The following is a 26,919-nucleotide window of genomic DNA, read 5'->3' on the forward strand; positions in this document are numbered from 1 at the left end:
GTCACAACAAGGGGCTTCCAGGGAGAGTCTGGGAGATCCCATTGGTAGAAGGGAAGGGGGCACGTGGATGCCTGCTCAACTGCTGGTCCTGTGGCTGGAAGGCTTAGGCAGTCTGAGGGACAGCAATCCACCCTGGGTAGGTACCTGGGCTCCCAAAGGGTCCCGTGGACAGACAGCAAAGTGGATGATCTTTCCCGACACACTGGCCACTCAGAAAGACTGCCTGGGTCAGGCTGACTGGCTACCCATATTGACCCATGAAGCCCTGTACCAGTTGCTTCAGCAGTAAACTCACAATGACTTACTGTAAAGACTAAAGTCTTCGAGCCTCTGCCTCATTTCTTTAAGTGGAAATGGATTTCCAGTATCAGGCACTAAGGGGGCTCGTTGCTACTATTGGTTATTATTTCTGAGCATTTCCAATGGGGAGAGCAAAAACTAGGATATATATTTTTTTAATTAAAGAGAAATACTTAGGAATATTGGGTTTTTACTTAATTCCTTTAATTTTATATTTATACATCTTTTCTTTTACACTGAAAATCTTAGTTCCTAGCAACATTATCATAATTACCCATACTCTTTATCTTATAGTAAATGCAATAGTTTCAGAAAATAAACTATAAACTAACAGCCAACAATATGATGACAAAAATTATTTAACTTTTTTTGGTAGTTCTTTTGTCTTTAGGCTATTCACTATTAGGGATATACATTATAGTTACCTGAAATAATTCCTTTCTGCATGATTAAGCCACAATATTGATATAGATTAATTTTCATTTTCCTTTTGATTTTTAGGAATTACATTTTCCCTTTTAATTTTATAATTCTGTAAAATATAAAGTTGGTTCCAAAGTCATGTGTAATATGAAGTCAGATATATTCAGAGAAGTCTAATTTCTATCCTAGTCCTGTCAAACCTGTCCACCTCACCATCATATGTAATTGTTCTGGTCTGAACATTTGCTCATGTTTCCCTGGAATTCGTACCCCAGGGTGATGGTGTCAGGAGGTGGGGGCTTTGGGGAGGTTGTTAGGTCTTGTGGGTGCAGTCCTCAGGCAGGAGCCTGGAAGGCTTTCTGTAAATCATGCCCACCTACTCTAGCTCCACTGGCAAGTTTAGGAAGTTTAATAGTTGTGGACATTTGTGGTCATTTGGTATTGATTCATGCTATTTACAATGATGCCTGACTGTTCTCTTAAAATTCATCCCGCTCCCATCTTGTGGTCCAGGGAAATGAGCTCCAACTCTGGCACTAGAGGGTGGCAAGTAACTCAGGGATGGGTTCCACATCGCATTTCTAGGCAAATGAGTTTACATAATTTGTCAATGAAATGGGTCATTCTGGAGATTAGTTGGGGTCTAAAGAGAGACCATGTTCTATTCTTTCCCTTGGCTCAAACAGAACATAGGAGCCCTGGATGCCCCATGGTTCAGTCCTTGGGACCAGCATTCTTGGGGCTAGGTCTGCACTCTTTCGGCCCTGCATGCCCCTTTCCCAAACACCACCATGGGCTTCCCCCCATGAAACTCACAATGGAGAGCTCACTGGAGAACTCACGACAGAATGGGCATCACAGCTTTCAGTAGGCAGGACATATTTATACACTTGTTAAGTTTTAGCGTAAGATAATTGTACTGCTGAACAGTGAGGAGAGGAAGGGGAGCATGGAGTCCCACGGACCTTGAAGACTCATGTGTTGGAATGACTAAATTGTCCTGAGGAGAACCAGTATACTCTTTTTTAGCTTAGGCCACTTTTTCTTAATACCTGCCAAATGAAGAATCCAAAGAATCCGGAGCTACCAGTTCTTCCTGAACGCTACCCTTGGAAAGGCTGTAACAGCACAGGGAGACAAAGTGGCACCGGAACCTGTCGTTTCTGTTATGCCTGAGGAAATGGAGGCAGAACACACATGTAAACTCTATTTCACGTATACCACTTTATTCTGGATGTGGATCACAGATAACACGACTCACAAAACACACCAGTAGACATTAAAAACTAAGGCCATTCTGTGAGTTATTTTTAAAACTTGGTGTTTTTCACATAAGGATATTTTTAAAAAATGAATTACTAAAATCAAGATTCTCTTCTGAAATAAAAATTTTAGGGAGGGACAAGACAACTTTAGGGCCAGACCTCAACCAAAGCTCATCATGTGGCAGAACCACTTTCATCTTCTACAGCACGAAAACTACTGTAGGGCCACCACGCCTCAGCACTGAGTGCTCTTCCCCACATGTGACTGAGTGGCGTTACACTCAGTGACTGGTACTTACAGACCCTTTCCTCCCACTGGAAGAGGCTTTACCTAAGAAATGCATTGCAGAATTCTTGGAATTAAAAAAAAAGAAAGAAACCCAAACTAAGGCACTGAAAGCACATTATTTATATAAAAAAATGTAAACAATTTAACACCAACAGGCTCCTCCATTAGTCCTTACTGTAAGAGTGCACAGGGGTGTCATTACTGGGGCCAGAGCATGAAGTCCAGGGGAAACAGAACATGCCTGTCTCAAGACGTGGTCTTGGCCACCAATATCCTGTTCTTGATATGGTGCTATTGCAGTAATTCATTTCAAAATGACATTACATGAAAGTTGTTATTTTTTTCTAACATGCATTTTGATGGCATAAGGAAGGATTATTGAAGTCTAAAACGATGGGCTCTTTTAACATTTAATTTTTAAGTTTTTCACTATATTCTCTAAATTTTGAAGCAAGTACTTTGGCTTGTTTCATAAAAGATACGTGGTGTTAAGAACTCGTTACCCAGTCGATACCCCTTATATTTTAAGCACAGTGGTTCATATTGTAAATTGATCACACTTGCTATCCTTAGAACCTTTTAGAATGGTAAATTTGGCAATTGGACAAATACACTGTGAACATTTCAAAGTCACCTTCAAAGGACTGAGAGAACAGTGAGTAGAACTCATTGGAGGGGCAAGACTTGCAGCTGATCCAAGCCCACGGTGATGGTGGGAAGTGCGGCAGAAAAAACTCCCGGGGACTGTCACAATGACTGGAGCTGCGCTAATGCACGTGGTGTTTCAGTATCAACTTTAAATAGTTCTAAGCTCCAAATCATTAACTATAGTTCTTTAATTTTTTTTAATGAAAAAAGACTCAGGCTTTAAACACAGTTAAAAATGTGTAGATCAACATGAATTATTACAATGAAAAAAGACCTTCCTGTCATAAAATAGAAGACTCATTTTTTGGAGTTATTTCTAAATCTTAAAGCAAGTACAGTATGGATTTTACAGATTTTAGTGCTTTGTAATTATGAATTTTGAGCAGGTAAAATCAATTTTGTATTTTATCTTAAACACATTTACATGGTAGTTGTAACCTGACCAATAAATGTGCAGGAAAGGCAGGTGGCTGGGCTATGTTTCACCTGGGGTAGATAACACAGCTTATCATTTTTAACCCAGGACAAATGCAATCCTGATTATTAAACTATTTCTGTATTTAAATATGACCCAAAGAAGTCTTGGAGAAACTTAGAGACTTCTCTCATTAAGGAAAGGGAAAAAAGTTGTTTTTTGTTTAAAAAACAAACAAACAAAAAAAACCCCTTAAACCGCACAAAGGTAAATGGCTGGGCTGGAATATGTCATAATAACTAATTAGTAAGCTCCCTAAAGGATCAACAGCTGACCCCTCCATGGGACTGAAGCTAGGGTGCTCTATCACTGTGTCACACTCCCAGCCCTTTTATATTTTGAGACATGGCCTTGCGAAGTTGCCCAGGCTAGCCTTGAACTTATGTCATCCTCCTATCTCAGCCTCTGGAGCAGATGAGATTTCAGGCCAGCTTAGCTCAATAGCAGCTTTGAAGAAACAGTTAAGGGTGGGTTGGTGGTTTCGGTGAGCACTAGTTAATACTGTCTCAATAAATACGATATGTCCACAGTGTTCTGCCTCAACCAGTGCTTTCTCATAGAATCTGTTCAGTAAGTTCAGCTCATGATGTGCTTACCTTTCATGGCAATGGATGACTGAACTGCTGGGTAGAAGTCACTGTCAAGCAAAAATGAGATGTCACTAAAGAGAAGGCATTCATGCCCCAAAAGTACATAAAGCAATAAGTAGCTCTGGAAGCTGGCTCCCTGAGCAGTAGAGCTCACAGACTGGCCAACAGCTAAAGACTTTTAATAGGCTCATATTTTTGCAGCTCGACCATTATCCCTATTACCAGGCAAAAAAAAAAAAAAAAAAAAGAAAAAAAAAAAAAAGGACAGAGCTCCAATGGGCTGGAACCTATGATGACATGCTCCTTTTGCCTCAGAAGAAGACAGTGCTTTGGGTTTGCTAGATTTTCCTCTGACTCCAAGTGTCAGAAATATTTAGACGAACAGTTGATCAAAAGTGAGTTTAAATATTACTATTGAAAGAGTAAATCTGGGACTAAAAAGAGAGACATTTCCCTGCTATCATTGAAAAGGATTCATTTGTGTTATCCTTGTATAAAATTTATCAAAGCTACCAGGCTTGAATAATTTAGGATAAACCATTATTGCCATGTCTGTATTTTTGTGGTTGTTTTAATGGCAGAAGCTAGATACCCATGCACATGTAGAAAACAATAACCTTCCTTTTTTGGTAGGTTTTAAAAAATATTTCACAAGAAAGTTTCTGTCTACAATAACAGGATGTTCCTCTCAGCATGCCTCCAAGACAGCATGTGGCTGCATGCCTACCCCTTTTAACAGAAAAAGCTACACCTGCCAAGTTGTAAGGAAACCAGCACTAAGCATGCAAGATTGAGGATGAGTCAAGAACTGAAGCTAATTCCTAGCTTTTAAAATTCAAACTAAGGTTTCCAAGTGGAGAATCTGTGTTGCTCCCTGAGTCATGTGCAGGTGTGATTTTTCCATGTGAAGAAAGGGCACAGGTGGTCTTTTGATCGCTTGGTTAGCCCAAGATACTATGTGGAATGAGAAGATTCCTATGTTGATCATCTTGGGGATAAGGGAGGTATGTTTTCTGATCTTAAGGGAGGATGGGATGGGTTTGATTGGCATACAAAAAATGCAGACGGGGCCCAGGGAGCGAGCCCGGGCACCACGTGCGTAGCTGCATGGAGGAAGAGTGCTCACTTCCGGGGGTGAGCTGGGCAGTCAAGTACCAGTGCCTGTCGGGCCACACTACTCATGAGTTCCACACCTGCTTCTGGTCTGGTGAGTCTGTTGGGTTAGAAGATTGGGCCTTTCAGAGAACTTGTATATACCTTGTCTATCAATAGCCTGATGATTGTTTAATAAAAATATGGCCCAAGTTATGTCACAGCAATTGATCCCTGCTACATTCGCAGCATCAAGATTACATTCAGAGATTTAAAAAAAATTGTAGCAATATTTTCCCACAAAATTAAGTGCAAAATATCTTTTAACAAATAATGATGATAGTAAGAAATATCTGACAATCATGCAAAATGCATCTCAGTTTACAAAGGCTTAGACATTTCCAAAATATCCCTTTAGGTTTTTACATTGTGAGCCTGACCATCTTATTCATTTTTCTTTAAGTTTAAATGTGCCTGCTTGTGAAAAAGACGGTAACATGCAAGTTCAATGATTTCTAGTCCGCCAAATATTCTCTCTTGCAGCACAAAGATTACAATGGTGACTATAAAATACCACCGAACAGGGCTGTACAAATATATGAGCAGGCACATTGCAGGGCTGAAAAGGGTCCAGTACAGTATAGACAGCAACTTGACCACAAGGACCCTGAGCTCAGACTTGCAAGGTGGAATTACAAGCTGTTCAGTAAAATTGAAATTCTTCTCCCCCTGGTAGAAGGAACGCAGCCTCTCTTCCTTCTCCTCCCACCGCTTGTGGCACCAGAGCTGCAGGTCCTCCCTGGACATGGGGAGGGTGTCTACTGGATATCGATGGACATGGAAGTGGATTTCCTTGGGGAAGTTGCCATGGAGGAGGTGCTTCTCTGTTTGAGGAATGTTGTGGGGATATGCCACAGTAATGTCATGAACAGCATCGAGGTTCTTACCTAGGTTTGGAAAAGATAAAAATATCTTTGTTTTAGCAGTGATCAATTGGTGTATAATGCTGACTCACAATGTAGAAACGAAACACTGGAAAACCAGGACAGAGTGAACCATGGTGAACAAACAGGGGCTATAAATATAATACTTGATTCAATATTTAATAGTTATTTTTAGCCTTTTTCTCCTGTTTGCTAATTATCACAAAGACTTTTAGAAATTATCTTCATTCCCAGAAATGGTAATCTGCCATTCTAGAATTAAATGAACAAGCATATCAGGTAGGATTTGAGATGGGAATTGAAGAGTACAGATTAGCCCCTTTACCCATAGGATTCACTATTTCAGTACCCCTTAATATCCTCTCCACATAAATACAAACTTTCTCACCTTTATCATGAAAGCTACTGCAAAAAAAAGTTCATAATCAGACTTGAATAAGTGGTCAGAAATGTATGAAAACTTCTATGTGATTTTTTTAAGTTTTAAAAATACATCAACTTGAACTCCAAGTAAGACCCTGACCAGAGATTCCATCTTCCTTAGCAATTTAACTTGCAGATGCTGGAAATGAGAAAATGTGAATAGCAACCTCATCTCCCTCAAGATGTCCTCAAAATACAAAGGGGGGGGGCTGCATTAAGCCTTGAGCAACCCCACTGCGAAGAAGGGGGACCTGGAAGGCAGAGCAGGGCCAGAGAGCACGGTAGGAAACAAGGCATTGAAAGTGGGCTGGAGGCAGGTGACGCAGGCCCTCGGGTTATCATACTTCAGAATTTGAACACTCCAGGTGGTGGAGAAGCATCTTGAAAGTTGGAGGGTCTTGGGAGGTTCTAAACAGAGAAGAATTGTTTTGGGGGCAATGACAACACTGTATGGAGAGACCAGGGGCAAGAGAGTAAAGATAGTAATTTGACAGCTGTTAACAATTCAGAAGGCCAGAATGAAGAGGAGGCAGTGGCCAAAGAAGAGACACATCCAAAAACATTACAAGGAACAACTGATATGATACAGCTGGAACTCGATGTGGCTGGATAAGGAGGGGAAGCAGGGAGGAGTGACCAGACCTGTTTTTGTTTCAGGGTACTGAGCAGACGGTGGGGCTTGAGACTAGAAGTGTCGGCGCAGGGTTGGATATAAAGGGGCCACAAGGACATTTAATAATATGTTGTACTCGAGGCTCAGAGAAGATTAAGTGTTTTATCCAAGGATACAGGGCATGTTGGTGCAAAGTCTCTGAAAATTGCTGTCCTCCTTATTCTGTTGTTAGCTGGAGACCTTTGATGAGAATTGGATTCCTTACCAGACCAGAGAGTACAAACAATACCAATTTGTGGGGACAGAAATCAGAATAGCAGTTGCCTACAGGAAGTGCCTGGAAGGAGCATAAGGAAGTTTTTGGGGTGACAAGGACTCTGGGGATTACACGGTGCTCACATTTGTCAGGATCACCAAACTGGACATTTAAGTTGTGTAATTTCACTCTATTTAAATTTACCCTCAATGCAATAATAACAAAGAAATGAAGCAACCCCCTCACTTCATTCCATATTAAACCCACTGGGTTGGATTCGCTTTTTAAAAACGGTTCTTCAAGTCTTCTATAAATGTTTGTCAGTCCCCATTATGTTGTGAATACTTTAGGACCAGGTTTCAAAACAGCCTTATAAAATAATCATCACTTAATAAGAGCTGGGTTATAAAAAATGAAAATATCTCCATCAACAAGGCTTAGATTCAGAACTGGAGGGGCAGTCCCTTAGGAAAGCTGCACGCTGTTGACACGGGGTCTAAGGGGTACAGATGGAGGCTCATAGAGAAAGCTTTAGCAGTACTGTATCTAAAGAAAGACCAGGCCAGATGCAGAGGAGTGGGCCAGAGGCTGGAAGCCACAAGGTAAAGCTTTGTAACAGGGCTGTCAAAAGGAAATGTATTCACCATTTGAGAAAAGGCTGGTTGCCCACAGGCCCACTATGCTACTCTGGGAACTTACCTGCTATGGTGGATTGTCTGACAAACATCTAGAAAAAGCAGACCTGCTCTTCTACTGATGCCCTGAGCATGATATATCCCCTGGAATGGTAACTGTTTATTCATCTACATTGAAAAATCAAGCAATCTTTGGTCTATTTAGCCTTAATCACTATTATACTTTCTATGATAACAAAAAAAAAAAAAACTGAAAAAAAAAGGAGTCACTTGTCATACCAATTGGTCACATTCAGAGTTATATTCACATTTTATTTACCTTCAAAACTTTCCTGCAACTAGTATTTCAGCTTCCACCATCTGCCAGACCCTTCTCCTCCATCAGGGACACTGGTCAAGATCAACACTGTTGCTAAGCCTTAACTGGTCTGCTGCTTTTCCCATGCAGTCCCTTCTATCTTCCACTCAGTCACTCTACACCACTCTCACATTTAATCTTAGAATTGGAATAGGTTTCAATCTACTTTTAAAATAGTTTATATGTCCCAGTCTATCTCCTACAGACAGTTCTTAATGCTTATGGATAAAATATAGTCATGTACAACTAAAACCTGGTATCAAAATGGTAAGACAAGTTTCTTGCTAGTTTTAGTAGAAACTAAACTGCTCCATATTCTCTTCTTTCCTCTTGACAACCTACATGGTGTGTGTGGGGTGTTGTCCCTTGCATGTCTATGGGGTTATAATGTTCACAAGTAGCAAGTTTTAGATCATGAGAATACCACCAACAGGGACTATCCTTAGTGAGGAATGCTCAGTGAACAGTACGGAGGTCTGGGGCCTCTTGACTGAGTCACCTAATCTCTGTGTCTTTTATCTAGAAAACACCTCACTGGGTGGTTGTGAGGGTTAGATGAAATAATGTATATAAGCATGCATGGCAGGATCTGGTGCACAGTTAATACTTGGTGAAGGCCAGCCATTGCTATCACTGGACCATCAGGCTAACAGGCTGGGCTGTATCCACTGTGACCTGCCTGGTGACTAAGGGAAAAGCTATATTCAAGTCCCCTCTCTCTGTATCACTGTCCACATCACTGTTTCCCTGGGCCCCAAAGATACCAATTATGAATCTCCTGATTTAACCTTTCCACTCAGGCTAAATGTTCAAAGTACTATTTTGTAAAACTGAAGGTAGGGGAAAAAAAGAAAAGAAATTCCTCTGCTTCAAACATACAGCTTTTCCCCCTGAAATATATGATCTTAACTTCTTGCAATATCCAGCTCAAATGCCAAAAGTTCTAAGAGCTTTCTTTAAGTGATAAGGCCTAGGGTGGCCTTGCCCTCTGTGAGAAAGCACATGAGCTAACAAGCTTACTCCACACTCACTTGTCATTGTGCTAGTGGGAGAAGCCCAACTACCTTACAACAAGAGCCATGTCTTCTGTGTCTCCAGCACTAAAAAGGCTCCACAAATGTGTATCTGATCTACTAACTTTTTATCTGAAAATATGAGAGATCATTATGCTTTCTACACTGGATTATTAAGACAATTTGAGGGCCAGTGTAGAGTGAACTCTTGCACAGTAGTCGGCATGCAGCAAGCTGTTGGTGTTAGCAACTATAGAAGCAGTCAGTTAATGAGACCGTCTTGCTCCACAGGTTCCCCCCCCCCCCCAATTTGAGTTCTATGAATTCTTGGTTCTGAAGGAATTACAAGAACTTGATACAGGGCATTCACCTTATAAAAGGGCAATATTCCAAAAGTTTCTTTTAAAATTTAGAAATATGGAATTACATTGTAACTCAACATAATTAAAATACTCATATGATAAGCAAAGTGCACGATATTATTACGTCAGCCACACAAAAGCCAACAAAGTGAAGGGGGAAGCTGGGTGGGGAGAAAGCAGCTGTACCTTAACACTCATTTTCCTGTGCTGTAGCTTAAGCCTCCCTTAAGCATCACAGAAACTTAGAAATGTGTTAACTCCCAAGAAAAAGAGAAAGAAATGGAGAAAGGCTTTTACTCATGGAAGGAATTAGTTTATAATCATTAAACTTCAGACAGCACAAAGCCACAGTTACTCGGCACTGAGGGTTAGGGCCCAATCCTCTGCAGGCAGGAGAATGTACTCCATATCGTCCTCTGTAACCATACTTTCTGACCCTTGACCCCTAGCCCAGCAGAGCCAGTACCACCACACAAGCGAGTTTCCTCCTGAAAGGAACAGGTAAAGGTCGGCATATCTAAGTAACAGTAATAAAACTGAAAGTCAAAAGTTGAGATGTGTCTATTTAGTTTATAATAGGACTAATATATATTAAGAAAATAAATTCCTACACTTACAAAGGATTTATACTGCTTTTATATCTTTTGGAAGGAAAAAAATATTAGACTTAAAGTATGCAAATTAAGATGGCTGCCATCAATAACAGCCATTTAAAAAGATCCTACTGCTTGTCGGACAATATACATGATGTGTCTAAATGCTCTTGATATCTACCAGCACGGGGCTTAGGAAATGGACCTGTTCTATTTTGGATGCTGTATCTACTGGCAAGTTTCATATATCACTATTATTTTTTAAGCCAGCATTCAATTAGAATAGCCACACTCACTTGGAACCATGGTTGTTTCTTTTCATCCCTGGAAAAACAAAGCTCTTGCTTTATATTGCAAATCTTAATTTCAATCCCAGAATGAGACTGAGGAAAGTTTGAATACCTTACTCATGTTTAAGTAACCAATGGAAGTTTGAAGCTATGACTGACTTTTACTAATATCCAGAAGGGAGTGTCTCTATCATCAAGTTGAGCCCATGACTGTTAGAAGATCCCTACCAGATATGAAAAGCTCACTGGAGTGGCAGTGAGCAAATCCCCACATATGTCCATATTTAAAGTAAAAGACACGTAAGAGACTTTTGAAGACTCTAAATGCATTCTAGAATGAAGAAATCCTGATTTGCCTGCTAAAGCATCAGTTCCAAGTATTCAGCTCAATGACAGAATAATACAAATGGGAGTATTTTTTTTTTAACATAGTGATCTTTAAAAGAACTGATAACAACTGAAAATTTTCTTTTCTTTCCTCATCTCATAACCAAATACATGTAGCATATACAAAAACATAATTTAGATTTCACTTTAACATCTGCTTTTAAAACATTTAAAATGTAAGTCTATTTCCTATTAACCAGTTCTAGGTCCATAAATTTAACTACATATATTATAATTTTTAGATAAAGCAGCTTGTCACCCAACATGCATTTGTGTTAAAATAAAATGCCGAGGGCTGCTGATTTTGTACACTGCTTTTCAGATTAAAAAAAAAAATTACTCCAGGAAGACAGAAGTTGGATCTAGTAACTAAGCATTTATGTGCTGTGCCACTCTGTCACTGACATGCAATTGTATGTGGCTAATAACAAAGCACAACTAATCGGTACTAGTCACTACACTTGGCAGAACAGTCTGGAATGGAATGATTCCGACAGATTTAGACTAAAAATACCAATAAATGAGACACCTTTCAGCCTCAAAATGAAAGGGTGTGCGGGAACCACTTAAAATCAATTGGTATTAAGGCTCAAACAGTACCCTTTTCTTCGAGAATATACTATCGTTTCCTACTTGAAATAGGATCGATTTTTCCTTCGGCATAAGTTGAATACTTATGGGACAAGGGGTGGAGTTGGCAGATCCCTGTCCTACTCTTGTCAGCTCTGTGACCTTTCATGTTCACTGTAAGCCTATCTAAATGCAGACCCCAGACCTACCCTCACTTTGTGGGTTTGTAAAGAACAACTGGTAAGTTCTGTAAAGTGCTTAGAGAAGAGCAGGCACCCAGAATATGTGTGCACTCTTGTTGCTATACTGTCACACTCCTCTGGGTGGATATCCACTTTTTGCACCTGGAGTGAATCATTAGGGTTAGTTGGTACCCTTACCTTCTTTCTCTACATTCCCTTATCCTTTGGGAGAAATACCAACTCTATTGCATACATACCATGTTTTTTTTTTTTTCTTTCTTTCTTTCTGACAATTGGTCAAAGTATAGAAGTAAAGCTGTTTAGAGGACTGACCCTGGCACTAGGGATTAACCTTAATTTATCTTCTGGTATATATTCCAAAGCCTACTACCTAATTCCTTAGATATTTTAAGATAAGCATAGACTTTAAAACCTCCTGCAGCATTCAGAATAGAAGCTGGTGATCCCTGTGCTCTAGGGTCACTGATAGAATAAGAGCATTTGATATGCTTCACAATTTGACAACATAGGTACCTTCAGAGATCATCAAACACAGGATGTGGGCAACAGCATGCACTTACTGAGACCAGAGTTTGAAAATAAACAATGTCAAATTTAAATCATAGTCCTTGGAATTCTTCTAAACATAGCACAACTATAAGTGTCCAATTATTAACAGTATTCATCTACCATGCCCTTTTTTCACTGATAATTTTGAAAATTTAAAACTATATGGAATCTAGGCTCAGTCAGAGTTAACTTCAAGACTCTTCAGTCTGAAATTTGAATAGAATATTTTTGATACACAAAATGCACTAAAAATACAAGTAAAAATAATTCTGCTACTACACTAAGCTTTGCAGCAAGTATTTTATAAAACAATGAGCTCTCAGGGACCAGACAACATCTTGATACTTCAAGGACACCTTATAAATAATAGCAGCACAGAACTTTAGCTCCTTAGGGAGAGATACCATGTCTGTTCAGGGCTTGCTATGGTTTACTCTGTCATCCAGTCCACTCCTCTTCCAAGAAGCAAAAGCAAAACCTTTTGGGAACAGGCCTTACTTCATCATGGCAATGCCATTCCCTTTACTGATTCAGGAAGAGGTTCAATTCAGCACAATGAAATGAAAAGGGATGGGGGTGGGCTTCCTGGGGCTTCTGGAGAAATTACCTTACAAGAAAAAGCCACAAGAACAACATTCACAGAATGAAGTTGAAACCACTGAGGTCAGAATGGAGAGGTAGAGGTGCCCTGGTGCTTGCTGAGATGGTTGAGTACCAAAATCTAACCCAGCACCCTACTGCTAAACTTCTAGTTGTATAGGCAGCACTTGGATTTCCTTACTACCTTCAGTCTGGCTGGACACAGGTTTTCCGCTGTTAAGTGTCTTGACTGATACAGTGGTCTATCAGCAGTAGGAATTAAACATCAACTCCAATTTAAAAGAAAAATGGCATTCTATTGTGAAGTAGGATTTCTATTTCCTTTAAGTGGTCTTTACATCTTACTGTTACCTGACAGCATGAAAATCTTTGAATTATACATAATGTAGGCTTCAGTATTTTTTCCAAAAATCAATATAAGAATTGAGGGAGTATTAATACATTTGAGATAACAGATTTATATGGACCCATATGTTTACCCAAAATATTTTAGAGGCTGTCATATCTCTATTTATTAAAAAAGCTGATTACCTGATAGCAAGCATATTTAATTACATTTTGTAAAAGTTGAGATTTTATAATCCAAATTCTCACATCAAAATTCTATAAAAACAAAAATAATGATAAAAATATCCCCTTTAAAAACTTTTAGCTAACCCTTGGATAGGAGATTAAACTGAAAGGAAAATTAACCAAAAAGGAATAAAAAAGAGAAGCCAAGGGATACAGTAAAGGTCATACTCAAAGGAAAAATTTATGACTTTACATGCTTTATATTAAAGAGGAAAAACTTCACCCTGAAAAAAATGTGCCAAAGGAAATAGTAAGAGAAGATTACTAAAGATACAGAAGCAGTAATTAAAAAAACTAAAAAATAGTGATGGAATAAACAAATGGAAGTTAATTATCTAATAATAGCGAAACACTTTCATCCTATGAAATCTGATTAAAGAATAAGAGCATAAATAGGAAAATGGCAGACAGAAAAATATATCGACCATAAATATAGAGGAGTTGAAAGGATAATGAGAATGTGGACCGACATATGGCAGATTTGCAGATTTGTATGTTGCATATACACAAACCACAGCAGATGATGCATGTGCAAACATTCTACATATAACACCACAGATTTTCTTCTAAGTATTTGTGTTCGTATAAAAATTATGTCAAGTATTAAATTTAGTCTATTTTCAGTAGAAATGTAAATTGTTTTCAGTGGATACGCAAACTACACTGTTTCTGTTGTGCAACAGGGACAAAGCACACAAATGCTAATTACAGAGGCAGGTCAACCTAGCAGCTATGCTCATTGCAATATCTTTCCTCAATTCCAGGGATTTTCATACATACATTACAAAGCAAAAATGGGTGCAATAAACAAACACCCTAATGTGCTATGAAGGGAAAGGGCCAAGCAGACAACTTCCAAAATGTTCTAATTCCCAGGACCTAATAAGAATGAATGCCACTTCATCTTGTCCATCTGTGCATTATATTATTGATGATATGGACCTTTATAGCCTGTTCTTTCAAAAATTCATATGCTTGCCTTATTTTCATCATTGTTACCATTCTTTACAAGAAAGGATGTGCTAAAATGATATTGAGAGAAAACAAAGTTCAATGTGAAAATGAGAACAGTAATAAAGTATACTCTACCTCACTGTTGGGCTCAACAAATTTGTTTAGATGCCAAAACCCCTGGACATGAATCAATAACAGATTAAAAGATTAGAAGGATCAGTACATACATAATCTAACAATCTTCTGGTCTTACAAATGAAACCAGAGAGAGAATGTTATTATAGTCTTTATGCTCTGATGTTAGGATTGAAGATGACTAATGATGCACTTGAACATTTCTCTACTGAGTACCCACTATGTATGATAATGCAGGCATTATTCATTCAATGCATATCTATAGATAATACATGCTATAGAGAATGTACGTGCCAGACACGGCTATAAACATATGGGGTACATTGGTAAACAAAAGACCCTGCCTTTGTGGAGCTTATCAGGGCACATAGTCATGTTTAAATACCATAACAACATCAGAAATATCAGCCTCTTAAGGCAGAAGAAATGGAGTCACAGAGAAATTAAGTCACTTCCTCAAGATGTCAGCTAGCAGTCAGTTCTGACTCTTGAAGCCTTTTATGAGGTTACTCTACTTTCTCACAGCTATATATGAAGACCAGACTGACTTGGTCTTATACCCAAGGACAGTGATCTTCTGCAAGTTAATCTCCCTGGGCCTCTGGTTCCCCATCTGCTAAATGGAAATAATGCTTTCCCTGGAGGGATAGAAAAAAACAAAAGAAGGTACCTTCAGCCAGTTGATAAAGGCAGTCTACTACATTTAGTAATCAATTCTGTACAATGAAGACTTTTTTATTTTAAGTTTCTTTTTATCTTCACTACATCATTTGTATCTTTTAAGTACATCATGAACATATTCTGATTAACAAAGTTTTATAGGAGTGTAAGCAAATTTCTTTCTGTGTGTTATCCACTCCTGGGCAATGCTTAGTTGACTGGTCTACAAAATCAGAAGGTAGGCCCTATCATCCACTTTGTGGTGGCCATCTAAGCTACTGCACCATGTCTAAATTACAATCTTTTAAATCTAGAAAATACATGGTAGTAATAGTATAGTTTAAATGTATAAAAATATGCCCCAAACCAATGTCCAACATCACTACCCTGCCATCTTTATAGTGGATGTGAATTTTCATATTAACAGAGAGAGTTCTCTGTAATTTCATTCTTTCCTCTTTGGAGAGGAAGAGTAAATTTGGTTAAGGATGGAGTATTTACTGAGGTGGGGCAAACTGGTTGTTGCCTTTAGCAGCAAGACAGTGAATGTCCTCGTCCCAGGTGAGTTTTGTCCTTTCCATGGCCTTGGTTTCTGCACTGGGAACCACACTAGATGTCAAGGCAGCTGCCAAACTCTGTTAGGCTTGCACGACTCCTCAAATGACCCAGGAATCAAGTTACCTTGTTTTCTATCTCTCAGAAATCAGAATTCCCATTTGGTATGCTTGGTTTCAAGCATGAGGATTGAGGATCTTCCTAAACAAGATGCTTTTAACCACAAAGACCCTCTGGTCAATGGAAGGAATGCACAAGACACATGTCTGGACAGGACTGTGCCTATTTTGAAGACTTTGTTTCCCATGGTTTTCCTCTGCAACTATCTGTTCACAGTATCCTCCCTCAAATGACTAAATTAAATATTCTACCAGCAGTGGAGTTCATGTACTTTGTACTCCTTAAGAGAAACAGTCAGAATTCATTCCTCCTTTCCTTGTACTTTACAATATAGGACTCTATAAAACAAAAGGAAGTGGTGGTGGTAAAGAATATGGATCAATACAGGGACTATTTCAACCTTCAAACAGTGAATTCTCAAAGGTAGGCCTCTTGTATCCAGTTCTTCATTGTGCAAAGGCTGCCACTACTGTGATAAGAGATAATCTGATGGAACTCGTATTTCTTTTCTACAAGGAAGATAAAGAATCGGGTTATGTATAGCTCAACTGTAGGACAAAAGTCTCTGGTTCTTCCAAGATGGTAAAAGAACAGTAGGCTATATTCTTCACACAGCTTATAGGGTGTCTTTTGAAGATAAAGGAAAAAAAAGACAGAGAGAAAAAAAATGAAAAAGAAAATGGGTTTTATGAAGTTCAAAAAGATAAATTTCAAAGAACAGAGCAGTCCTACTAATTACACCACCATGCACCATTTGATACTTGTAGATAAAATGTTAGCTTCTCCTGCCTTTTTCTTCTTTTCCTCCTTCCCTCCCTTTCTTATTTGAAAGACAGATGCTAACATTATACCAAAATAAAATCCAACCCAAATACTCTTAAGTCTTTTTAAACTATCAGAATATGAGACAGGTGTGTAGTTACTATTCACAGACTTACAATTCCTGGTTTGAATAGCTGTAGCTTACCCTATGCTCTTCAAGGCAGAAAAACTCTCCCACTCCACCTAGCCCTGCCCCATTCTGAGGGGTCTAATGACTCCTCAAAGGAGGGAACACTTTACGTAGCACCAATGTCATTCATGAGGGCTCCACTTTCATGAATTAATTAGCTCCAAAGGCTCCTCATCCTAATACCACCACATGGGTGATTTAGGCTTTAATATATGACATTTTAGGGGCAACCAACATTCAGTCCATAGCAGCATAAAACAGTCACTGGCATACTAACTGAGCTTCCTGTTTAAATTCCATCAGAAACACATGGACCGTCAACATCTGGATGAGTAGCTACCTATCCTGAAATTTAAGCTGGAAAAAAACAATACACTTGGGAGGAAAATAAGTATTTTTATTGTGTTGAATTGTGTCCTCACAAAATTTATGACCACTAGAACTTCTGAAGGTGAACTTATTTGGAAACAAGATCTTTGCAGATGACATAAAGATAAGAATGGAGATGAGATCATACTGGATTCAGTATGCTCTAACCCCAATTAGGATGACCTTGAAGAGAAAGAAAAGGCAATACAGAGAGAAGGTGGCCATGTGAAGGTAGAGGGAAAGGGAGTACGCAGAAACCAGTTGAAGAATCCTAGGAGCACCAGCAGCTGCAAAAGACAGGGAAAAATTTTCCCCGATAAACTTGGTGGGGGCGGGGGTATGGCCTTATTACTCCTTGATGCCACACTTTTGGCCTCCAGAAGTGTAAGAAAATAAATTCCCTATTTAAGTAAGCACAGCATTTTTTAATGGCAGCCTATAAAACTAATGTAGCATACTTCAGAAAATGATGAATGTTAAGGATTACCTTTTTAATAGTCTTGATTTTGGGAAGGAAATCTCTCCCCGAAAGTTTTACTATTAAATGGTACTTTCAGAAAAAAGAGCAGGATCACCTAATGATGAGTCATAGCTATATATGTACAAAATGAAGACTTATTTATTTTCTAAGTCTGAACAGGTGAATGGCAGGTTCCTATGAAAAATGTGAAGCTGTCACACTGTAGGGATTAGTTCCTTAGTTGAGGAAGAGAGGCAGTGGTTCTTAACTCCAGGCAACTCGGGAATCACATGGGAAACTGGTTGAAAATAAGAACTTCTGGGCTTCATTCCCAAAGATTCTTATTTAGTTTGTATGGCCAGAATCAAGGAATTTTAACAAGTACACCAGGAGATTATGATCTGATTTAGGGAGTGAGATTATGAACTGACATAGGGAGTTGGAAGGTCTCTCCAGGAAAAATACGGAGTTATTGGGATGGTTCAATGCAGAGTACACCTTGGGGAGGTATGTTTAAAAGCTGGGCTTTAGAATCAGGCGGGTTCTTCACCTAATTTTACTCTTTGCTAATGCATGGGGTTGAAAACATACATAACGGGGGCTGGGGTTGTAGCTCAGCAGTAGAGTACTCGCCTAGCATGTGCAAGGTGCTGGGTTTGAGCCTTAGCACTACATTAAAAAAAAAAAAAGTAAAATAAGAGTTTTAAAAAAAAAAGAAAACATACATAACCTCTGGATGAATTGAGATCATCTTTAGTAAATGATCAATGGATGTTACCTACTCAAATTATTTTAAAATTTATTTAAGGAGAAAACAATTTGATGCTCTAATTCACATGACAGTCAATTACTCAAGTATACAGTAACTAGCTGCCATAGGCTGTGTTCATATAGTGGGAGATCTATTCAGGGTATCAAGGAGGGTTTATTTCTACTTTGGAGTATGGGAGAGAGATGTGCTAGATATGATTTTGATAACTGTGGAACAGCAAGAGAGCACAAAATTACTGGGACTGGTAAGAAAACAATTAAGCAAGAAAAAGGCAAAGATAAGCTTTGCTGATGTAGCAATTATGCCTAAAGATCCTAGTGTCTTCTTAAGTTTAGCACTGAAAATAATTTCTTACTGCACTTGGCATACCCAGCTTATTGATGACAGAAGTATATATCCAGGCAAGTTTGAGGAGTATAGCCTCCCTGACCTCTAATTCAGCCCAGTGTCTCAATCTTAGTTCCTTTAAATACTAGAAATGGAACAAAAAAAGAAAAAAGCATGAGTTAAGTACCTTTTTTGTTGGTACCACAATACTTAGTAAAGTTTCATATTTGTAGAAACCTTGATTGATGGGGCAACAACAAGGGGACAGGAGAAGACATGAAAGTGAGAAAAGACTACAGATACCTGACAGAGGTTTACTGACTAATGCTGGGGGTAGGGGTGTGGGGGCTGAATGCTAGACAGAGAGAGCTGTGGCCTGAGCGTGAGCCATGTAAGTACATTTACATTACCACCTTTTAGGCACCAGTATCCACTCAGCTGAGGTTATACTGGATTTATTATTTTCTAGTATTTACAAGTAATATGTAAAGATATAAGGTTAATGTGTGATCAAAAACCAATGGTTCTTAACTCTTCTGCTATTCTTAGAAGCACTTGGGCAAAGATGTTCAACCAAGGATTATGTAGGAGGATATATTTAACAAATTAACCCAAGTTCCTGGGTGGAATATTCCTAGTCCCTTTAAAGCCACATATCTAAAATACAGTAAAGAGCCATATGTCTGCAATATGATAGCCTCTGTTAGCAGGCCCAATATGGAAGGCTCCGATCATTAAAATAAGGTAAGATAAAAAGGGCAGAGATTGAAAAGGAAAAATGTTTCTATTCACAAATAATATGATAGACTGTAGAAAAACTTTGAGGCTCTACCAAAAAAGCTATCAGAACTAAGTGGATTAACAGATTTAACAAGATTACAAAATACAAGTTCAGGAAAAGAAAATCAGTTTATTTCTTTAATTAGCAAAGAACGAACAATGAAATTTTAAAGAACACCATTTACAATGACAAATTTATGAAAAACTTGGTGAGAAATTTCACAAAATATGTGCAAGGCTGAAAACTACGAAACACTACTGAGAGAAATCAAAAAACCTAAATAAATGAGAGATACCATGTTCACAGATTGGAAGATTCAGTATTATCAACATGACATTTCTCTTCCAAACATAGACCACTTTCTAATACGCTCCTAATACACTTCTTTGTAGAAATTAAACTGATTCCTAAATTCTACCTAGGTATGCAAAGGAACTAGAATAAGAGCACTTTTAGAAGAGAACAAACCTGGAGACCTGAGATAAAGGTTCAATAATCACGACAACATGGTACTGGAGGAATGCCAGATGTACAGATCAACAGAATAAAAGAAAGTCCAAAAACACAACCACAATTACACAACCAAGTCACTTTCAAACAACTTGCCTGGGTAATTCAAAGGAGAAAAAAGGCTTTTCAACAAATGGTGTAAACTGTTTCACAAACAAAATTTTGATACTTACCTCATACCATATGCAAAAATAAATTGGAAATGTATTTTAAATCTGACTTTGAAGGTTTAAAGGCATAACAAAGAAAAAAAATCTTTGTGACTTAGGCTAGGCAATGATCTTACCTGGGACACAGAAATCACAATCAATCAAGAAAAATCGAGAAACTGTACTTCATCAAAATTAAAAACTTCAACTCTTCGTAATACAGTATTAAGGAAATGAAAGGGCAAGTCACGGGCTGGGGTTGTGGCTCAGTGACAGAGTGCTCACCTAGCATGTATGGGGCCCTGGGTTCGATCTTTAGCACTACATAAAGCTAAATAAATAAAGGTTTTGTGTCCATCTGCAACTAAAAAACATTAAAAAAAAAAGATAGGGAAAAGAGGACTTGTAAACAGTATGACTTGTATGTAAGATATACAAAGAACTCTAGTCACTCAATCATAAGACAAACCATTTTCTAAAACAGAAAAAGACTGGAATTAACAAACAACCAAAGAATTATATGAAAGGCAAATAAGCCCAGGAATAGATATTTAAATTAACATCTTTAGTTATTACTAGGGAAATATAAATAAAAAACACATTCCTATTAACTAGAATGGCTAGAACCCATGGCAGGGAGGATGGTGAACAACTGGATCTCTCAAACATTCTTAATTGCAATGTCAGAGTACAGCCACTTCGAAAAACCAAGGTTTGGCAGTGACCCAGCAAGTGCTCACCTAGGTATGTACCCAAGAAAATATATGCCCACATAGATTCTTGTATGCAAGTATTTGGACAAATTTTGTATGCAGCATTCTAAAACCAGAAATAACCTAAATGTCTATTGGTCCATGAGTAGATAAACAAATATGGTATAATCCATATCACGGAATTCTATTCAGTAATGAAAAGGAATAAACTACTGATACATATAGCAAAATAAATTGTACTTACAAAAATTTAACAAGTGAAAGAAAACCTACTTACTACATAATTCAATTTATATAAAAACCTAGAAAGGCAAGTCAGAAAGCAGATCAGAGGTGACCAGGGTTCATAGGAGCTAAACTACAGAGGGCATATGAGAGAACTTTTGGAAGTGATGGAAATGTTCTATATTTTGACTATGGTGCTAGTCATGTGACTAAACATTTATCAAAACAGATCTAATTGTACTCTTAAAATGACTACATTTTACATCAAGTAAATTCTACCTCTAGAAACTCTTGTTTTTATAAGAACTTTTCAAATATATGTCCTAAAAAACATTTAAAATGACTCAATATCACAAATTTGTAATATGTGCAATAGTCTAAATAGAATTTTACGAAAAGCTGCTTGGATTCTCATCAAACCAACATGTTAGAAAACAAAATTTTTAAAGTTTGAAAGAAAATCAAAATTTATTCACATGTACTATTTTAAACGATTTTTTGGTATTACCATTTTATAGGAAATAGAACATTTTCCAATTCATTGAAGTAACTTGCATTGCATTAACTTACCCATAAGTATTACATTACAATTTTATAATATTTTTTCCCTTTCCTGGATAATGCATAATACAATTTCATCATTAAGGGACAACCTGACATTTAAAAATTTAACTAAGAGCAACCTGACATTTAAAAATTTTAACCATCCTAATTTCTTTCAGGATCACAAATAATAATCTACTATAAACATTGCTTTCTAGAGAGGAAAAATGTTCAATCAACATACTTTCTGAAAGTTGCCAGTAATTCAGTTAAAATTGACAAAGAATATGGGGCTAAGGTTGTAGTTCAGTGGTAGAGTGCTTGTCTAGCACATGTGAGGCACTGGGTTCAATCCTCAGCACCACATAAAAACAAACAAACAAGCAAGCAAACAAATAAAGGTATTGTGTCCACCTACAATGAAAAAATTTTTAAAAAATTTCAAAGAATAAAAACAACAAGAAAAGTGAGACATGTGCCTTGAAATTGATATTTTAGAAGCCAATATCTCTGATTTATTATTAGATTACCACATTAGAAGCAGGGCTCTGTGCTTATCAAACAAGTCATACACACACACACACACCCTGGTACACTTCAAAACCTTCTATAAATTCAGAGCAAATATTACAAGAACAATGTGCCATTTAATCCGATCAGTAGTTCAGAATTGGATGACACTTTTTTTTTTTTGCTTTTAATTAATACGGTGATGCAGAAACTCATAGCATGTTTGGGAACTGGTTAAACATATGCACTGCAACCTTCCTTGTCAAATATTCCCTCCATCACCACTCCAAACACAACAATCCTTTCACAGGCTACAGCAACTCAACAGCAACACTGCTTAACACTGCTCATCAGCTGTGTACATGGGTGTGTGTGACAGCTTATGCGGAAGATATCTATGTGCAGCTTCTACTAATTTCTGCACAGTGGTGCCAAAGAGGCTGGGCTGGGTGGTGACCACTCCTCTCTCTCTTGTATCTCCCCATTTCCAAACCAGGGAAGGGTCAGCTTAGCCATTTATATAAGCTTATTGATCCACTGATTTGTACTTTGATGTGTGCTGATTTTAAAAATTCTAAACTGTTCAACTAGTCATAAGACATAACCAAAAAGTAATCTCATTTAATCCCCCTTTTTTTCTTTGTAGCACATAATTTACTTTTCCCAAATAAATTCTTTACTATAGATCTATAAGGCAAATAAGTCAAACTGAACTTGGATGTCCGTGCCTTTCATTTCCCACATTCACCTAATCCTTCTGACTGCTGAAGGTGTTCTGGTTTGCTGTTCTCCTTCCCTAGAAACTCATTTGAGCTTAATTGAACAGGCACACATTTTGGTAAAAGTATTTAATTTCTTTTTCTTCAATCTAGAAATGGAAGCTAGTGGGTGTCTTCAGTAAGGTCCTGACCAAAAGTCCTTAGCCAAAAGCAGGTCTTTAGTATCCACAGAGATCTTACCTATTCACTTACTTCCTTCTGTGCCCATCAGCCTAGATTTCAGTATTTCATGCCTTTGTTTTTCCTCTCAAACCTGCTATACTTCCTCATTACACCCCAACTTCACATTATTTTTCTGAGAAAGTAAATCATATGAAATTTCCACAAGCTCTTACCACCCTATCTCACCCTTTGCTACTATGTCAGTTCATAGATTCTGCCTTTTCTTTATATGGATGATTAGCCCACACTCCTACTTAGGCCAAACCCTCCACTCATGTGCTCTCTCTGCTCCCCTCATTGATTCAGTGATACTACTCCCCCAATTCCCCTTTGATCAATTCTTTCTGACTTGCCCAGCAACACGTTATAATGTCTTCTGTCATTCCCTCTTGACTCACATCTCCTTCCATCAATCACCCTCTTTGGTGCTCCTGATACAGCTATACTTCTTGAGCTGCCTGTACTCACCATTTTCAATCCTCTCCCATTATGCTCTTGGACCTGTGCCAATTAAGTTTAAGCCCTCACCACCCCATGCAAGCTGTTCTCATTGGTGACCTTCATTTGGTTACATGAAGGTAATCCAAGGACTCTCTCCCCTCTTGACTTCCTGGCCATGTGACTCTTCTGGCCACTCTAAAGTGTCTTTGTAGATTGCTTGGTTTCCTGATCTCTAAATATTGGAGAGCCTGTAGGCTTGGATCTTATTCTTCTCCATCCAGTCTCATTCCCTGGTTGATGTCTTCCAGTCTTACAGCATTATCTTCTTTTATTTCTACTAAGACAGTAAGCACAAAAAAGGTAGATGTTTTTGTCTATTTTATTCACTAGTATATTCCCAGTGCTTCTTCAATGAGCTCGGTAAATAAATGTATTCAATAAACTGAATATGCAGTAAAGGGGAAACTGAGCTTGGGAGAGAGCCTAAGAACAGAGCCTCTTTTAACAGCCAGCAGTAGAAAAGTACACAACAAGAGGCTGTAGTTGAAGAACAATTATGATTAATGATCCTCCAGACCATAGCAGAGAAGGCGGCCAGGAAAGTGTGCTTCTGCTGCCTGTGAGCATCAGACACTCTTTGTTAAGCCTCAGACACTCTGCAGTTCTGCCACTCCCTGTCTGAGCAATCACTGCTATATTACTGCTAAAGTGCTGGTGTTCTTACAAGCTGTCAGGCCACCTGAGATGAGAAAGTTTCAGATGATATATTGCAAAGTCAAGGTCACATGTGTATGGTGTAAATAGCAGGTCATGGGATAACTTAGAACATCAAGATTATCTACAGGACACCACAGGCAGAGAGCTAGGGACCTAGTGAATGTGAAGAAACTTGGGCTGACTTGGTTTGTGCTTCCAGATGCGACTCCAGGACACCTTCATTCTCTAGGTCTGTACCCCACAAGCACGGTCTCTACCATACTACGATCTTCAAACAGAATAGCACTCACAAGGCAGAGAAAAGCTCTGGAGAGAGGGAAAAGCCAGTAGCTCTTGGGACCACTAAGGGGTTCAACTAAAAATGGGGCCTCAGAAAGTGCTGGAGCTGGAGTGTGTCTTTCCCTCCCATGGTGCTCTACCTCACCCTGGGCTGAGGGGTGTGCTCTCTACCTTCTTCCACAGATACACACTTTCTCCCTCTCACACTCGATCCTCCATGGTATTTCCTAAAACCAGAGCTAACTTATAATTAGGACAAATCATTTGTTTCCTTCACAATAGGCTTTCTTTCTTGAAATCACATAAAAAGATGGTATTTTCAGGATTTATGGCTATAGTAAATTAGAGTATATGCTTTGGCTTTATGTGATTAATTCATATAGCTTTCACCCTATTCACACACAGACAGTAATAGAAACTTTCTCATAGACTTATAATGGTAAGAAGGAAGAACTACAAGGATGAAGAACAAAAATAAAAAAACTGCACAAGATGGTCAGAAGAAAAAAGCCTGAAGTGTAAGAGCAGCTGAAGAGACCAGACTTTAAAAAGTAAGGCAAGCATGCAAAGATGATTGAGATAAAAGTAAAAAAGATACTAACCAATTAAACTCAATATTTATTATCTATTAATGCTCAGCATTGAAAAATAAAAGTGGAAAGATAGAAAGGATGGGGAAGCAACAATGCTTAAGTCTTAAGTAGTTAAAACAAAACTAAAAATTCTGCACCAAGTTATATCCATGTCCACGGGACCCTTAATTCAGAATGTTTATGATTTGCCAGTTCCAAATAACAATGAACTTGTAGTAATAGAAAAGGCACATTATATGTGTTGAACCAACTAGCTGGAATGAAAATTGATTACCAAACTCAAGAAACACAAGAACCTACTAACTCTAAGCTCCAGCATTTTAATATACATCAGAATCAGTGTGCTGTTTTCAATGCCAGCCTGTTTCAGTACTTGTGATACTTTTCAATTAGCAGAGTGATACAGATCTAGGGTTGTATGACTACACAAACTACAAGGTCTTAAATAGCAGAGAGACCCGTGAATATAAAAATGATCCTAATAGTCCCAATCCCGTGGTGTTAAAATAATTTCTAACAAAATTTGATACATAAGTGGATAAATAGTATTAAATTAAATCAGCCTGTACTTGGAAACTTATCTAAATCAGAAAGAGATTTAATGAAAAGCCTTAGCTTAGATGAATACTCTAATTATTACAGGCTAATATTTGTCCACAAGAAGAGAAGAGAATTTGTTTCAGGATTAGTCAGAGATCAGGAGAAGCCAAAGGCACCAATTCAATAATGGAATGCCTAATTAACTGATAATGAAATCTTAATTATAATATATTGCTTTGCCCTCCATATGATTGATTTAGCACACTGATTTTCACACACTTCATTAAGGAAACCTAAATAAAAGCAATTATTACAAATAAAGGGAAGAAAGCAGAATTGGTAAATTAAATCTTTTTAAAAAAATGTGGAGAAAGTCTAATGTAATACATAAAAAGTCTAATGATCAGAAAAAGTCTTGCTGCAGAAGGTATGGCTATTCAAACTGTATATTTTCTGTACTCCCGGCTGCCCTTACATGCTTAAAATTATTCCAAGAAGGCATGCATTTATCTGATCAAAAGTACTGATGAGAACTTAATATTAAGTGCTGCCTAAATCATGGTTATGATGACAACTGCGGGTCCTAGGCTAAATACAGATACTGTGGGAGATTCAGATGTGGAAGCAATCCTTTCCTGTTGCAAGTTTATAATATAGTTGAAATACAAGACATAAACATGTGAAAAATTAAGTAAGAGCAAAGGAAATTAATAAGTTAACACAATTTAAGAGAAATGAGTGTAAAAGAATATGAGCACTTCGAGTTCAGAGGAGGACAAGATTTTTGTGAGCAGGGATGTCTCAACATTCCTGCAAGCATGAAGACGATTCTGGCATAATTATGGCATGACTAGTTCCTTGAGATTTAGAAGAAACTTGGCCTTCAATATGGGAAATACATGCTAAAGTATCAAATGGTTATGGAAAAACAAACAATAGGTGTCTCTTAAAGAAGCTGGGTGCAGTGGCCCAGGCCTGTAATCCCAGAGGCTCCAGAGGCTGAAACAGGAGGATCCCAAGTTCAAAGCCAACCTCAGCAACAGTGAGGCACTAAGCAACTCAGTGAGACTCTGTCTCTCAATAACATACAAAATAGGGCTGGGGATGTGGCTCAGTGTTGAGTGCCCCTGAGTTGAATCCCTGGCACAGGGCCCCCCAAAGAAAGAATAAAGACAGAAAAGAGTTCAAAGCCAGCCCCACAGACATACAGAATTTAATAACA

At 38.2% G+C, this 26,919-nt stretch overlaps 1 protein-coding gene across 16 annotated transcripts in view; it reads right to left on the bottom strand.

The window, feature by feature from the left end:
• Positions 1-1,585: 1,585 nt before the first annotated feature.
• Positions 1,586-26,919, bottom strand: part of Lclat1 (lysocardiolipin acyltransferase 1) — a 175,894-nt gene continuing 150,560 nt past the window's right edge. For 15 of the 16 annotated variants that reach the window (XM_040271541.2, XM_040271538.2, XM_013357420.4 and 12 more), the window contains one exon: positions 1,924-6,029. In XM_040271541.2, coding sequence (XP_040127475.1) covers positions 5,527-6,029 — 503 coding nt within the window. In that variant the 3' untranslated portion in view covers positions 1,924-5,526. Of the gene's footprint in view, positions 1,896-1,923; positions 6,030-26,919 lie in introns of those variants that run through there. The other variant, XR_013429118.1, reaches the window with a different exon arrangement.

Source organism: Ictidomys tridecemlineatus, chromosome 12 (assembly GCF_052094955.1).
Source record: "Ictidomys tridecemlineatus isolate mIctTri1 chromosome 12, mIctTri1.hap1, whole genome shotgun sequence".
Lineage (NCBI taxonomy): Eukaryota > Metazoa > Chordata > Mammalia > Rodentia > Sciuridae > Ictidomys > Ictidomys tridecemlineatus.